The sequence below is a fragment of the Lissotriton helveticus genome, chromosome 1_1 (assembly GCF_964261635.1).
Source record: "Lissotriton helveticus chromosome 1_1, aLisHel1.1, whole genome shotgun sequence".
NCBI classification, from domain to species: domain Eukaryota; kingdom Metazoa; phylum Chordata; class Amphibia; order Caudata; family Salamandridae; genus Lissotriton; species Lissotriton helveticus.
This window is the reverse complement of record NC_136057.1, coordinates 1000623722-1000639289: the sequence shown is the minus strand read 5'-3', so window position 1 is coordinate 1000639289 and position 15568 is coordinate 1000623722. Positions and strand designations below refer to the sequence as shown.

General features: G+C 43.8%; 1 protein-coding gene across 1 annotated transcript in view; it reads left to right on the top strand.

Moving 5' to 3' along the window:
• The first annotated feature begins 1642 nt into the window (after positions 1 to 1642).
• The window catches only part of LOC144819807 (carboxypeptidase A1-like), a 51512-nt gene continuing 37586 nt past the window's right edge, over positions 1643 to 15568 (top strand). The window contains exons 1-4 of the mRNA XM_078677544.1: positions 1643 to 1795; positions 3821 to 3902; positions 4193 to 4327; positions 5913 to 6011. Of these exons, the coding sequence (XP_078533670.1) occupies positions 1731 to 1795; positions 3821 to 3902; positions 4193 to 4327; positions 5913 to 6011 (381 nt within the window). The 5' untranslated portion in view covers positions 1643 to 1730. The remainder of the gene's footprint in view (positions 1796 to 3820; positions 3903 to 4192; positions 4328 to 5912; positions 6012 to 15568) is intronic.

The following is a 15568-nucleotide window of genomic DNA, read 5'->3' as shown; positions in this document are numbered from 1 at the left end:
TGACTCCTTACTAATCACACTAAAATGCCAGGAGAGCCTGACACATGCCTGGGCGATCACATGATAGCAGATGCCCATTCTAATGGGATAGCTGCAAGTGCACACCTTCTGGGCCCCACCTCCAATGGCTTCATATGTGACACAGGGGAGTAAGGCAGGCCTATGCAGCCCTTTTGGCAAGCCTCCAGGGGGCCCAAACCCTTCATAACTTGTCCATTCAGGCCAAGGTCAATGAATATCTGTGAGATATGGGAGACTCAGAGGCCCCTCATCACATTCTGATGGGGCCCCCCATCATTTTGATTTACGCCACTGATGTGAAAGTGCTTTAAGTTGCAAGACAGAAGGAAAGGTTAGAATGGGAGAACCCCTTGTTTTTGGAACTGGGATTAAAAATTACAGTTGTGCCCCAAACTCTCTCCTCCCCACATGTATAACTCAGAAGGCACTAAATAAAGCCCTGAGATAGTTTCAGGTACCACAAGCACAGAAAAATGTTACTCGAGGACCACCGACCATTCGGGCATCATGGCACAGACCAATGCCCACAACAACTGTACCCAAGACAGGCACCCATGAGTTTCCCAGGAGTTCTCCCCTGGTTCTTTGACCCCAGTCAAAATAGAGTGAGAACAGTGCCCGCGAGCTAACCTACACTCCTGAGCAACAGGTCACTAAACAACAGCGTAAAGAAACTGCAAAGTAAATAGATAAAACACAAGCGCAGAAAAGAAACGCCTTCCGAGTGCCCCCAAGCCGCTAGTGCAACACAGGCACAGAAAATGCCTAAAAGAGTGCCTATACTCCAAATCAATACAAGCACCAAACAGACCATAGATCTAGGAGACATATGGGCGTCACACCACCACCAAAGCCAGGCACAAACGAATTTATTGACCGAAGGTAATGCCATCACCACTCAATGTCCAAGAGAGGCCCTAGTCCATGGGCATCAAAGGCACCAAACAGTGTCCACAAGAGATCATTCACCCTGGGGAAAACAGGCAGTAGATGTGCAACATAGGCTCCAACCCACAAAACCCTGGGAGACCACGTTGGCTCAAGAGTCCCTCAGTAACAAGTTCGACACAGGCACCAAACAAAAAACCCTGGGAGACCACGTTGGCTCAAGAGTCCCTAAGTAACAAGTTCGACACAGGCACCAAACAAAAAACCCTGGGAGACCACGTTGGCTCAAGAGTTCCTAAGTAACAAAGAGAATGATTTGCCACCAAGAAACTCCAGAAATCAAGTGTGATACAGGCACCAAACAGCAACCTCATGGACAATAAACTGCTGGCGCAACACAGATAAAGTGCAACATCCCCCACATGACTATAGTCCCTCCATGATGATGCAACATAAGCACAGAACATTAGCCCAGAAAGGTCATAAACTACCCTTGAAACAAAGACACAATGTTCCCACAAACCGGGGCATGAAAGGGACAGAACAGCGGCACATCAGACACGCCAAATTATAAGGTGGTTGAAAAGCCAATTAGTTATTTGTTTAAACTTTGACCGTTTTTTCTAGGGTGCCAGGTTCTTCGCTCTGACAGGAACAGCCTTTAGTTGTATAAGAAGGTTCTTCGTTAATGAGTGAACGAGCAAGTCCTACTTGGTGGTCACACAAGCAAGAACATGAGTAATGAGTCTGATAAGGTCGTCCTTGATGAAACCAAGCTATAAATATGGAGTCCGCCTGAGTTCGCCCACGCGCTCTTCAACATGAGGGCTCTGGTGGTATTCGCTGCTCTTCTGATGGGGGCCTTTGGCCAAAAGCTCTTCATGGGGTAAGTAATCTACGGATTGTGTCTAGAACATTTATAAAATGCCATATCCATTGCCAATAACATTGTCGATTTTGCATTGAGTGGTATAATAGTATTGAAAGAGCAGTACATATATTACGCTTGTGCTGCAAATATCAGGCGGGTGGCCTTGGGGTTGACTGGACCATTCGCTCACATTTGACTGTTTGTGTATCACAGATCCATGAGATAATCTGGTAGTGGCGCCTTATGGCCCTAATTAAAAATCAATAACTTTCTTTGAGTGATCGCGCCAGTCTGACGCACATGTAACTCGCCAGCAATCCACAACACTCCTTGAGACAAACAGACTTGGCTGAAAATCAATGTGCCCCAACCTGGGACATGGGTGAGAGATACAAGGCTTGACCTCAATGAAAGGTTGCTCTGGGACTCTAAAAGGCTAGAACACAACAGAAAAAGCAACCAAAAGAGTCTTCCAAGCACCCTGTTGGGGTTTCACAATGGTGAGTTGTTGGGAGAGGAAGGGGTACTGTGGAGTGAATATTTAGAAAAGGCGTCTTCAGGGAGAACAAGCAATGGGCATCTCCACACAAGCTTTGACGGTAATCTCCTGTGTGACTGAATGAGTTGCTGAGTTCCCCTCTGCAGGTGTATCCTGTTGTCTGATGTGTTGCTGGCTCGACCAGGGTGTGTGTGTGTTGGCTTATGTCAAAGGAAGAAGATCGCAGCTTGTTGCTTTTATCTTCGCCCACCACTAGTACATTCACCCACGTCAGAGCTTTGATGGCCTGAGTTTCCATGGAGCTTTTGAAGGCCTCTAGTTCGCTTCGAATCGAAAAGCCCCGGTCCATTCCAGGGGCCCACCCGTGTGTGTGGCAGCATCCAGATGTGCAGCACTGTCTGTACTACACTGTGTGTGCACCACTGGAGGGACTGGAGCGGAATGCACATCAAAGGAGAAAACACAAATAAATATGGGAAACAGATTATCATTGTTCTGAAACGACATTTAGGAACTTCAGATAACAGATCACATTCTGTATTGCACATAATATTTAGGTGAAAATGTGTGAAAACACCTGCTCTCCGATAACAGCACAACGTCCGGCCAATATCCGAAGTAGAAGCCATTAAACGAGAATAGAATCCAGATAAGGGGAGGAGATTGGGGGGCTGAGAATTCAGCTGAGAAGAGGTTAATGATTAATCCTTTCTTATAGCCGTTCTCATTGTAATGATAAATTAATAGATTCAATCATCCAGCGTGTAAAAACTGCATTGTGGGAGAAGTAAATTGGCGTAAGTGACCAATGTAAGTGAAAGCTGCACAATTACAAACATACATTCAGACATTCATAATTTACATGCAATTTATAACGCCATCCGAGGCCTGTGTGCTCATAGAAGTATTGATGGGAGAAAACCAATGCAGACATGTTTTACTAGGCGCTCCTACAGGGTTAAGGATGGAGTGGAGCTGTGGCTAATACCGACTCCGTCAAAGCAATATTATAATGTAGTAAATGTTGAAGGCGGAAGATATCACAGACACTCCTAAAGAGACCGTACTGAATTGATGATCGAATAACTGTTTTGCCATGCTTTTGTTTGTTTAATAAAAAGAATTCAAAAAGATAAATAAATTGGCCCATAGATGCATGAATATTTGAGACAGGACTGCCAGGTCGACTACCAGTCTCCCATCCTGTGGCCACGCCAATGGCTCTACATAGCCCTTGATTGCCATACACGGCAAGTACCAGTTGCAATAAAGTCCTCAACCCTGCTGTTTTCCCCAGGTTAACAGTAGCTGGTCAACCCTGCCAATATTCACAAGACGAAAATGGTAAAAAAAATACAGACATGCAGAAAACACTAAAATTCGAATGTTATATTTTATTTTGGATGTCTCTGCTTGTACTAAGTGATAATTACCTAACCTGTGGAAGGGGCACTCATAATCAAGGTTTAAGATGACAACCCTGTGCCTCCCCTCAGAGTTATGTTTGTTAATGACATTTGGTGACACTGTCTACTCCACAGAGATCAGGTTCTCCGCATAAGAGCCGATGATGAGCAGCAGCTCGCCAAGATCAAAGAGTTGGAAGATCTGGAGAACCTTCAGGTGATAATCCACATCCCACTCACTTTTATCTCTGTTTTTTCTATCACTGAAGAGCATTGTTTAGTTGTGGAGTGACCAGTCTAAGTCCAAGGGGGCAGAATTATACCAGATTTTCATGAAGTTTACATAAGATAATTTTACATCCAATTAATCTAAATTAAATTAATTGAGATTTCACTTGTTGTCCTGATGTGTTGATAAGGATCCACCTGTTCTAGTCCTTACTCTGACACACCTGGTGTAGATCAATCTGAGGACACTGACAAGATCCTTTGCTTTTGTTCAATTAGATCGACTTCTGGCGTGAGCCGGCTAAACCCAGTCTTCCTGTGGACATTCGGGTCCCATTCCGGAGCCTCCAGGCCGTCAAAGTCTTCCTAGAATCCAACAACATTGCGTACACCATCATGATCGTAGACGTGCAGGTAGCGTTGGCTTTTCATGGGTCTTATAAAACGGGGATTGTCAGGTTAGGCAACTAAAAGATATCAAGTGTTGATATTACTTTAAATTAGTTTGGGACCTTCTGCTTGATTCTTCACTGTTTGCACAGTATCTGTTTGAAATTGCCGTCCCAGTCTCCGTCAAGGAAATTCTGCTGTAGAATAGTGTTGTTATTAAACATCCAAAGATTTAATTTCAAAGGAGGTCACTACATCTCTGTGCTTGATCCAAGTTGGTGGATTTCCCTACCTCTTGGTATAAAGTGCTCTTCCTCTCTGCTGGACTACACGAAGAAACTTAAATCTTGGTTGTTTGTTTAGTGCTCTTTAAGATCAGCGCCAAAAGATCCCTTGGGATAGTGGGCACAATACAACTATCAATCAGTGGACCACATGCCAGGCATTCAAATGTATCTGGCCTGATCACTGCTTCTTTTGAAAGGGTATTTTTAGTTACACAGAAGGAGACTGGAGTGTGGGCAAAGAAGAAGATATTGTGACATATCTATAACACCGGCAAGGATTGCTGTTGAGTCGTCCACATGTCAGGTGCAGGCCGGGTATGATGTTTCCAGATTTCCCTACAGGTCTAGCTCTACCTTCTGTATTGTGAACTTTTTTTTATTTTATCTACATTTGAGACAATAAGAAAATGTTTTTTTTATCAGCAAGGCTTTAGAAAGTGCCTATTTATGTATGGGAGGAAGTATCCCCGCTGTATAAAAGAGTTCCTTGACCAATCGAAGAACAACCTACAAGGCTAAGTTTCTTTTTAAGTTCATGAAACTCTGAGATAACTTGGAATTTCCTAATGCATGTACATCCTTCCCACAAACTACTTAAATCCTTGATGTCTTGCTGTTTCCTGTAGAAGAAATAGCATGTTTGAAGACATGAAGAATAGAAGTAGAATCTATTGTGTGAAATATAACGCACCAAAAAACAGTTAGTAATTCATTACAAACAATACTATAATCTTTTTAATGTAAGTCAGGTTTTTAAAAAACTCTAGTTCAGAATGTATACAACCATGCAGAGCAGGTAACACAAAACGACTGGGCAGCCCTGCAGAATGTAACAAGGATACCCAGAGTCTCCCACATCTCACAGGTATTCATTTACTTAGGGCTGAATGGAGCTCCCATGGAGGGTGTGGCGCCCCCTGGAGGGTGGGTGTCCCCTGCATCAAGTGGCTGTAGGGGCATATATTATTTCTTTTCTATAATGACGACAGCATGCAATAATAAATATGTTTATAAATGTCTACTTTCTGTGGGCAATTGCCAATTAAAAAAAGACACAGATTAGAAGAAAGAAAAGCAGGTTCTCCTTTTCCTGGTTTAAACAGCAGCTGTAATGACCATCTAAGATTATACCAGCACTGCGTACCTGTAATGGTGTATTACAAATGAGCAGCTGCATCATTTCATTATTGCAGGTGACTAGAGACATCACAACTCAACTAGAAAAGGGAAATTAGAGATGGGCTTTTATAATGGGGTTGCAGGCTGCCATGCATTATAACGTCTAATTAAACAAGAACACTTTTACCTTACCCCCTTCTCAGGCACTGGTGGATCAGGAGCAAGAAGAAATGAAGATTTCAGACAAGTACGAGCAAAGCACCAAGAACTTTGACTTTGCCTCTTACCACACCCTCAACGAGGTAAAGCTCCTGTATTCAGCATAAGAAATGCACCCCCTTTTCCCTCGGGATCCCCCGTTTCCTCTTCATTCCTTTACCTTTCCTTTCTTCCTTTCTTCTTGTCTTAAGTTCTTTATCACTAATTACTGTCAATTCTTCCTCCATATTTCGTGTTGGAATTTGAAAATAAATTGTTACAGGCTGAGCCAAAGACCATACCATAGTACCAATTTGCAAGGTTTGGTGTGTACTTTTATGTTGAAATTCAAATTCTGTTGATTGCTGCAAACCCTACTCAGTGTGGTCAACACTTAAGTAGGAAAGATTTAGGCTTTGAACTTCTGGGGGCTGAAGGCTGCAGTGGCTAAGGTTGTGAAGTGCATATTATATGCCAGGGCTCGTAGGTGGTGGGCCGCAACACTCCTTTCTGGGGGCTGGAGCTTATTCTCCATCAGCAGACTTTGAGCCAGAGCAAGAGAGAGAAAGGAAGAAAAGAGAGAGAAAATGAAGAAAAGAAAGAGGGGAAATACTGAGAAAGAGGGGAAAATATTGACAAAGAGAGAACGCAGAGATATAGAAGAACCTCCAAATGTGGGACTCAGTCACAGTTTTGGAAGAAAGATCCATGAGGTGGAATGAAAGCCAGGCACCCTTGTAATACTGCAACAATGGGCTTCTGCAGCGCTTTGACAAGCCCAGAAGAAAACTTCGGGCTCCTTTACTACATTTGTTACATGTTAAATAATGGGATCGCGGGGAGGAATTTAGGATGAATCGCCATACGGTGGTTGCAAAGTTAATGATGCGACATTCAGATTATTTCTTGTTAACAAAAAAAAAGTTCTTTTCGAAAAATTCTCGAACTAAAAAATATTTACTCTGGGAACCCATATAAAATGAGGATAAAAGGGTGGGGCAGAAAGGGGGTGGAGCAGTGAAAGGGAAGTCATCAGTCATGTGATGAGTAGGTTTCATGTGAGCTAATTCATACATTCATTTTTAACTGCCCCTTGAAACAATTGGCAGCAAGGACAAAAGTGATTGAAGATCTGTGCGGGCCTACTGAATCGGGCACCAACAAACTCCATTTAAGATATCTTCTAGGGTAAGGCAGGGCCTAAAAAAGATCTTTGAGCATCCGCAGGATTCAGACTATAACATTGACAAGATAACCCTGAGGGCAAATGCAATTACTGGAGCGGATTGTGTGCAATCAGGTAACAGGTTTGACATCATAAAACGGCACTGATTTTGATCAATTTGCCATTATTGGTTTTTGCAATTAAAATGAACCACTTACATCATTGCAGACTAATCACAGCATCAATCTCTGCAGATTCTGGTTAATAAAGCATTGGACACAAAAATCAAAAACGAGTTTCAGTGAAACAATGACACCGACAGAACACAAACTCAATCCCAGTCAATAGGAAAGCCCCATGCCCCTATTCCCTATCAGCCACCGAATGCACTTCATTTTAATCACAAAAATACTGTGCTCACCCAATTCAATCTATTTAATCAAAAAGCAAATAGCTAACCAGTCAATGTGTTTTCTGTGCTTTAGGCCAAACCACACCTTGCCCTAAGATGAACTGCGTTCCACACCACCACGGTGTTATTCATCAACACCCTATTTGAATCTTCCAGTCCCTAATTTCCAAATTGCACACATGGTTAATTTGCCTGCATGCTGCACAGTAGTGCATGTTACATGCCGGTCACACATTGTTAAGTTATGTAAGATAGCTGAGTAGGTTAATGCTTTTGCTTTAGAGATCCCTGTGCCACCTGCAGGTCAAAAGTTATAATCTCGGTAATATTACTCACTTAGCTGTGCATCCACATTAATGCGCTGTAACCTGCAAGACATAATTGTAGAACTTTGCATATTTCTTTCTTTCATTTTTAGGTCTCGCCTAGCGATGCAGCGCATGCGGTGCTCGCCTTGGTGAGATCTATTGTCGTCGGTTTTGCTAGCGAAGGGGTACAGGAGATGTGCACGCGCCTGGACTGGCGATGTGCACATCTCCTCGTGTACGGCTCGCTGCGTTTCAGCATGCTTGCGCGTATGGCGCGCGTCTCCTGTTCGCCGGGCGTCTCTTTTCATCACTGCGTTTTATCACAGCGCGTATTGCACGCTTTCACTTTTGCGTGCTTCCACTTTCTTCTACTCCATATTGTATCTGCGCAACCACTTCTTTAGTGCGCCCCCATGTTTACCCCTTCATCCTTCCAAATCCTGGGCTCAGAAATGCCTCGCATCCTGTTAATATTCCACCGGGGAGCACGGCTGGGTGCCTGGGGCTGCCCAGGGCAGAGGAATGCTGTGATGACAGGCTGTGCGTGTGTTTTATCCCATGCAGTCATTTCGTTGCTGTTTTCTTTAGGAATATGCCTTCTCTCACCCCTAGTCAGTGCGCAGTTTCCCACTGTCCCTGATTTATGGCAGGGAGTCTGTCACTGCCGGGATGCCATTGTTGTGTGTTATTGAGGGTGTTGTGTTGTTTATGCAACAGTTTGGTTTTTCTGTGCCTGATAGTTTAAAATGTTGGTGTCACTTATCTGCTGAGGCATCAAGATGTAAGCCATAGTCAAAATCTTTATTTGGTTATTCATACAAAAACAACCATAAAAGCACAATTTAATAAAAACACAAATAAAATCAGATATCTAAAAGCCACATATCCAGAGTTTACATTCACCAATAATCAGATACAGCATTAACAACAGTTCTAGGCAATTAACCCTCCATGCTATTTCTAAATTTTATGGCCAATTTTAAGAAGCCAATTACAAATAAAGTGCATTCGTGAGTTAGGAGCTGTAAATAACAAAGTGCAGGTCTAACTTGGTTAAAATTCAGTTTTTTAAGAATAGGCTTAAGATAAAACCTCCGAGGTATATCATAAAAAGGACAAATAAATAAAAAGTGCACCAAATCCTGCGGAGACACGTTGTCGCAGCCGCAGGGTGGTAGCACTTGGCCTCGGTGGCTGCCTTTTGGAACTGCTATCAATAGGTGGAAAAAATCCAGACGGAGCCTGGTTAACAAATAACGATCATGGCCCAACATAGGCCAGGACAAATAGGGTTCCATACTTGGTGTGGATTTCAGAACAACATAATTCCGGACACTGCATTTATTTAGTTCCACCTCCTCACGGTACAAATGCTGTGAGAGGGAACATTTTTCCTCACGAACTCTACATCAGCTGTAATAATAGGGTCGGGGTTTACAAAGAGCTCTGGGCGCCCCAGTCTGGATAAGCAAACTTTTAGATATTTTAACCTCGGGATATTTTTCTCTCAGGAGTTGGTGATTTAGAGGCAGGTCTTTATTTAGCCAACATTTTAACCAGAAAATTAATGGTCGTAGTGCTATGGTATCACTTAGAAAGGGAGTGCCTAATTCTTCATGCACTATAAAGCTGGCAGTTCCCCTAGGAACCCCCAGCAGCTGTTTCAGAAAATTATTTTCTGCCACCATAAGGTCATTAACTGCCGTGTGCCCCCATAACTCACTTCCATAGCAGCCTACCGCCACGCTCTTGGCCTGATAAATTTTTAACAGCGCGGCAATTGGGCGTTTGCCCATTTTCCTGGCAAAGTTAAAAATGGCCGCATTTGCCCGAATCATCTCCCCCCTTTTCCTCTTGACTTCAGGGCCCCATTTCAACTGGTTGTCGAACAAGACACCCAGATATGAAAACGTTTTTGTTGTAGGAATCTTCTCCCCATTAACAAGAAATGACAACGTCTTCTTATAACCTTTCCCCACATTCATTACAAAAGAGTTTGTGTTGTTAATGGCAAGATCTCGGGATTTCATAAAGCTAAAAAAGGTGTCAAGTAGAGATTGAAGCCCTTTTGCGGTCCTAGCCAACAAAACGGCGTCATCCGCATAAAGTAAGACAGGTAACCCTTTGCGCCCGACATAGGGGTAGTCTGCACCTGTTTTTAAAAGATTCTCCTCCAAATTATTAATATATAAATTAAAAAGAAACGGGGCCAGAATGCAGCCCTGTCTGACACCCCGATGTATATCGGGGAAATTATATTGTGCTCTTCCGCCCAGGCTGTTAATCTATTCAGGATTACACCGCACGCTACTTTGACCACGGAGTCAGTTAAAGATATTGGTTTGTAATAGGACGTGCTGTTACGGTCCCCTTTTTTAAAAACTGGGACTATCGTGGAAACCCCCCACGACCTTGGGCGTCCGTGATCAGCGGCTGCATTAAGCACGGCGGTAAGAACAGGCGCCCACAGCGATACCCGTGATTTAAAGAGGTCCGGGGGCAGGCCGTCGGGCCCTGGGGCTTTGTTACTTGATAAGCCCTTAATTCCCTTTTCAACCTCACGAATGGAAAAGCACAGAGGGTTAACTCCTAAAACACCTTTTTTTGATTCTGGCTGTGGCATGTTACTATTAAAAATAGATCTAAAATGAGAAACCCACTCTTCTTCTGTTATGTTGGTGCCCACACAGGAATCGCCTGATGATTCAAACAGGGGTTTATTTATTGTTTCCCAAAATTTCGCACTATTTCCAAGAACTTTGGGATCTAACAAATTTTCCCAGATGGAGGCTTTCACTTCTGCTTTACGTTTGACCACAGCCTTTTTGTAGCTAAGGCGTGACACCCGGATTCGTGACAGATCCCTAGGTCTGGCCTTTAGAGCCGCCTTTAAGTCACGATTTACCTTAGAGCAAGAGTGATCAAACCACTTTGGGTCGCTACGAACCTGACCTGAAGAGTGTACGGTTAATATTGCCCCAAGTTTTGTAACAATACCATCAAAAGCTGAGAGAATCTCCTGGGCTGAGGTTGCTTGGGACACGCAAAGTGACAACTCGGCATCATACGTATTATTAATCTTATCATACAGTTGGTCCGAGTTCATCAGTGCCCATTTTAAACGTCGTTTACCGTCTGTACATTTTAAAGCCCCACCGTCTATCCTCTTCGCTCGTGGTTTTAGCATCTTACCTCCCAGTTGAATACAAACTGGATTGTGATCACTAGGTTGGTTCTCCTGAATTTTAAAACCTGATATATAGGAGCCAAGGACACTGGAGAGAAGTATGTGGTCAATATAGGATCCCCCTGTGTTACCTTTGTATGTGGGTACTTCATGAAGGGTACGGTCATCTACCAGAGACATAGCTGAGGTTAAGTCAAATTCGTTCAAGAATTCATTCAGCAAGTTGCCCCGGCGTGTGTGATCAAAGTGAAAGCCTCTTAGTCTGTGACAACCCAGTAAGCCGTCAGCTCCTAAAAATAACACAACCAATATTATCCTATTATCGATAAATATGGTTTAGATAAAAAATTCTTGGAGTTGACACGCGTGTCAACAGATGTTGACACGCGTGTCCTTTATGCAACATTGCTGCGCTTCTCGGTTGACCGCATCACTTAAATTATTCTGGAAGTGTTTTTCGACCTCATAAAAGAATACCAGAAGACCCATCGCTGGTTTTCCCGCCTAGACAACTTTTTGTGTCTATCAACACAAGCGATTTGTAACGCTGCGTGGCAATTATCGTCCGTTAATTCAAGGTCAACATCTGTTTTTCCTTGCAACTTCATTAGAAGGTTATGTTTCTGGCATTAAATTGTATGTCCTGAAGATGGTCTAATGGACTGAAGCCACTGAGACTGAAACGTCGACATCTTCGTCAACTCCAAGAATTTTTTATCTAAACCATACTTATCGATAATAGGATAATATTGGTTGTGTTATTTTTAGGAGCTGACGTCTGGTTATGAATTTTGTATTCAAATTTATTTGTACATCTTTTTTCATAACTTTTTTGCCTCCATTGATTGTATTGATGTGTACCCTTTTATGTTTTATCCGATAAATCTCTCTTTCTGACTAGGATTTTCCGTGTGTTTTGTGCTTTTCTTCTTTTGTGTTTTGTAAATAATCACATTTATTGTTTTTGGTTGTTCAGTTGGACACCGTGGAGTCTGACTATATTGCATTGACTTACAAATTACGTTTAAATTACAACCACAGCGTGAATTAAGTGAAATCCCTTGTAGATACCTTTCTCACTTGAACGTTTTCTACTGCTGTCACGTTGATTTCAGTCTACCCCTTCACCCTTCAAATTCAGTGATCATGTTTCTGATGCGCAAATCTGGATCACTAATGGATCCCTGCTTCCAAAAGTAGTTTATTACAAATTTTCAGTCCACCTACACGTCAGTTGTATGTCAAACTAGTGCTTTATGTACAAGCAAAATGCGAACAGTGGCCTATCATTGGCTTATTGATTTTTTTGCTCACTACTGTGTCATACATATAAAAGCTAGCCAATTTGGCAAGTGTGAAGGTTGTTGTGTCAGTGTTTTGGTTAGCCCTGAGAGCAAGACACACTGGAGTAGTTATTGCAAGCGTCTGCCTAGCTGAGCAGGATAGGATATCTGGGGACAGCTGTCCCAGAGTCATGGCAGGGCTCACTACTGGTAGCACTACACAACAAGCATTTGCAATGCAATCGCTCTCGCTTTTGCGAGAGTTTAAGCTATTGGCATTGTAAATGACAATGTCTTCTATTTATTGGTTTTTTTAAAAAAGACATTGTCATTTACAATGCCAATAGCTCAAACTCTCGCAAATGCAAGTCCTATTGCATTGCAAATGCTTGTTTCTAAGGCTGTTAAAAGGGATAGTGTTAATTACGTATGAGTCAGTGGTATAAAAATGGTTATTTGTAGAATTGCCCATACAGACAAATATACCTGACACTTTTACAGGGCTTGCAGAGACATATATCTTTTACATACAGAATATAGGCAGTTCAAAAAAACTGTCAGTAAACTGCACTATGACATATGTAGTAGTGTTAGTATGGGACATGATGGGCCAATCTCTGTTTCTTCACTGAAGCCTTGAATAAGGTTTTGTTTCCATTATTAGCTCCTGCCATGGTTTTGGTGTAGATAGTGAATTTAGTTTGCAGACAGAGAGTTTGTGGGGAGTGAGTGTGTGCACCTTTGAGTGATAAGAGGTCATCGAGAGAGTGGGAGAAGCATAAGCTGCTTTCTAGTTTTTTTAATGCATGCTGGCTGATGCTCATGCCATATCAATGCTTGAGGAGTGAATTCCCGTTAGAGTTTATTGATGCACAGGGGTGTGCTGGTGAATGATCAGAGATTGCAGCTGAGATTTATTGGTATACAAGTATTTGCATGTGTTATGTTACCCAAGACAGTATACTTAGATCTGTACAATTAAAAACATAATTCACATACAATAACGTAAATGAATATAGTCGAGTACTGATTACACTCTGCTCATTAGAACAATTAAAATAATAAAATCTAAGAATTAAGAAAATGTGTATGTAAGACGCACATGTTAATAGATTACATAAAGACTTAAATACTTTATCATGCTAAATTAAAGGTGCCAAGTTACTGCACTGAAGTAGGCAAATAGACTACATCGTAATCATGTAAGAAATTACAAAAGTAACACACACTTTGTGGTGTATCATGTATTCCCTTTTTAGGTCTCACCTGAGCCAATGCACTTGCGCATTGCTCCGGCGAGATTATAGTAAGGGGAAAAGAACAGTCTACCAAAACGGCGGATTAGACACAGTTCATGTGATCGATGCACGTGCACAAACCAGCCACGTCACACACCACCATTTGTCTGTGCCTCGCATCAGACTTCAAAGGCTGCTGCTCCCCCCCCAATCAGACTTCAAAGGCTGCCTCTCCCGCGCCCCCTCATCAGACGTCAAAGGAATGCGCTCCTGCCCCCCGCACCCCCCGCCTCCACCGCCACAGCAATGCCGAGAGCTTGTCTCCGCCTGCTCTCCCGTGTGCTTGCATCTTCCTTCCTTGGCCCTGTGTGTTTTCCGTGTTCTCCCATTCAGTGCCTTCTCGACCCCGCACTTGATTGCTGTCCAAGCCCCATCCGCCTGCTCTCCCGTTTGCTTGCATTTTCCTTCCTTGACCTTGGGTGTTTTCCGTGTTCTCCTATTCAGTGCCTTCTCAGCCCCGTACTTGATTGCTGTCCAAGCCCCAGCCACCTGCTCTCCCGTGTGCTTGCATCTTCCTTCCTTGGCTCTGGGTGTTTTCCGTGTTCTTCCATTCAGTGCCTTCTCGACTCCGTACTTGATTGCTGTCCAAGCCCCAGCCCCCGCTGCCTCTTTCATTATACACTCTCCCTGTGTTTTCCTGTTTCCCCTTGCTTTTTCCCGGCTCCATCATTCTGTGCTTTGAAACTGAACGCGCTTTGTAGCACTCAACCCTGCGTGTTCTTAGCTTCATTCTCTGTGCTGCTGCACCACATCACTCAGGGACACCACCACATCATGTAAACAAAAGAAGGATACACTGTTCCCCAGAGTAAGTAAACTAGAAGAACCAAGCAATTGGTAGAGGCCCCAAAAGTAGTGTGAAAGGGAGGGAAGTCCCCCTTTCCGAACTAAAACCCTCACACACCCAGCAAGCTAGGTGTCATGCTTCATCATCTGGGTTTTGCTCCTCGTCAGACTGGCGGTGCAATATCTGACGAGCATCCATAAAGGGGCTCTTTATCGGAGTTCTTTTGTTCCTGCCAGTTGGTGCATGTGGGTGTGAGGGCCTTAGGGGAAGTGTAGACGTAGAGGGATACGTGGTGATTTAAAAAGTTTAGATAATCCACTACATATTTTTAATGATGTGGTTAGCTACCTTACTAAAAACAGTGAGGAGAAAATACACACTGGTGCAATGATCCAGAAAAGTATGTTCTACCTAGCTGTCGACATGTTTCATGCTCTTATAGCAATTCATCAGGACCTAGGAGGGGAAAACTGTGCTACACGCTGTGGGAGGGGTGGATACTACCTTCCACAGGAAACTTAGTAGCAGGCCACGAGGTCCTGCCGCATCTTAGTGGGACCCTACTAGATTCAATTAGTGGCGTCAACGGTCTTCTCCCGTGTTAGGCACCCCGTATGTAGGTACCCTGTCCGCCGAACGAACATCAACCAGAGACCTACCCACACGTACTTAGGAGGAAGAGAAGCCGGAGCCACATCACTCAGGGGCACCACCACATCATTCAGGGACACCACCACCTCACTCAGGGGCACCACCAAATCACTCAGGGGCACCACTCACGAGCACCACCACATGACTCAGGGACACCACCACATCACTCAGGGACACCACCACATCACTCAGGAACACCACTACATCACTCAGGGGCACCACCACATCACTCACAGACACCACCACATCACTCAGGAACACCACCACATCACTCAGGGACACCACCACATCACTCAGGGACACCACCACATCACTCTGGAACACCACCACATCACTCAGGGACACCACCACATCACTCAGGGGCACCACTCAGGGGTACCACCACATCACTCAGGGACACCACCACATCACTCAGGGACACCACCACATCACTCAGGAACACCACCACATCACTCAGGGACACCACCACATCACTCAGGGACACCACCACATCACTCAGGAACACCACCACATCACTCGGGGACACCGCCACATCACTCGGGGACACCACCACATCACTCAGGGACACCA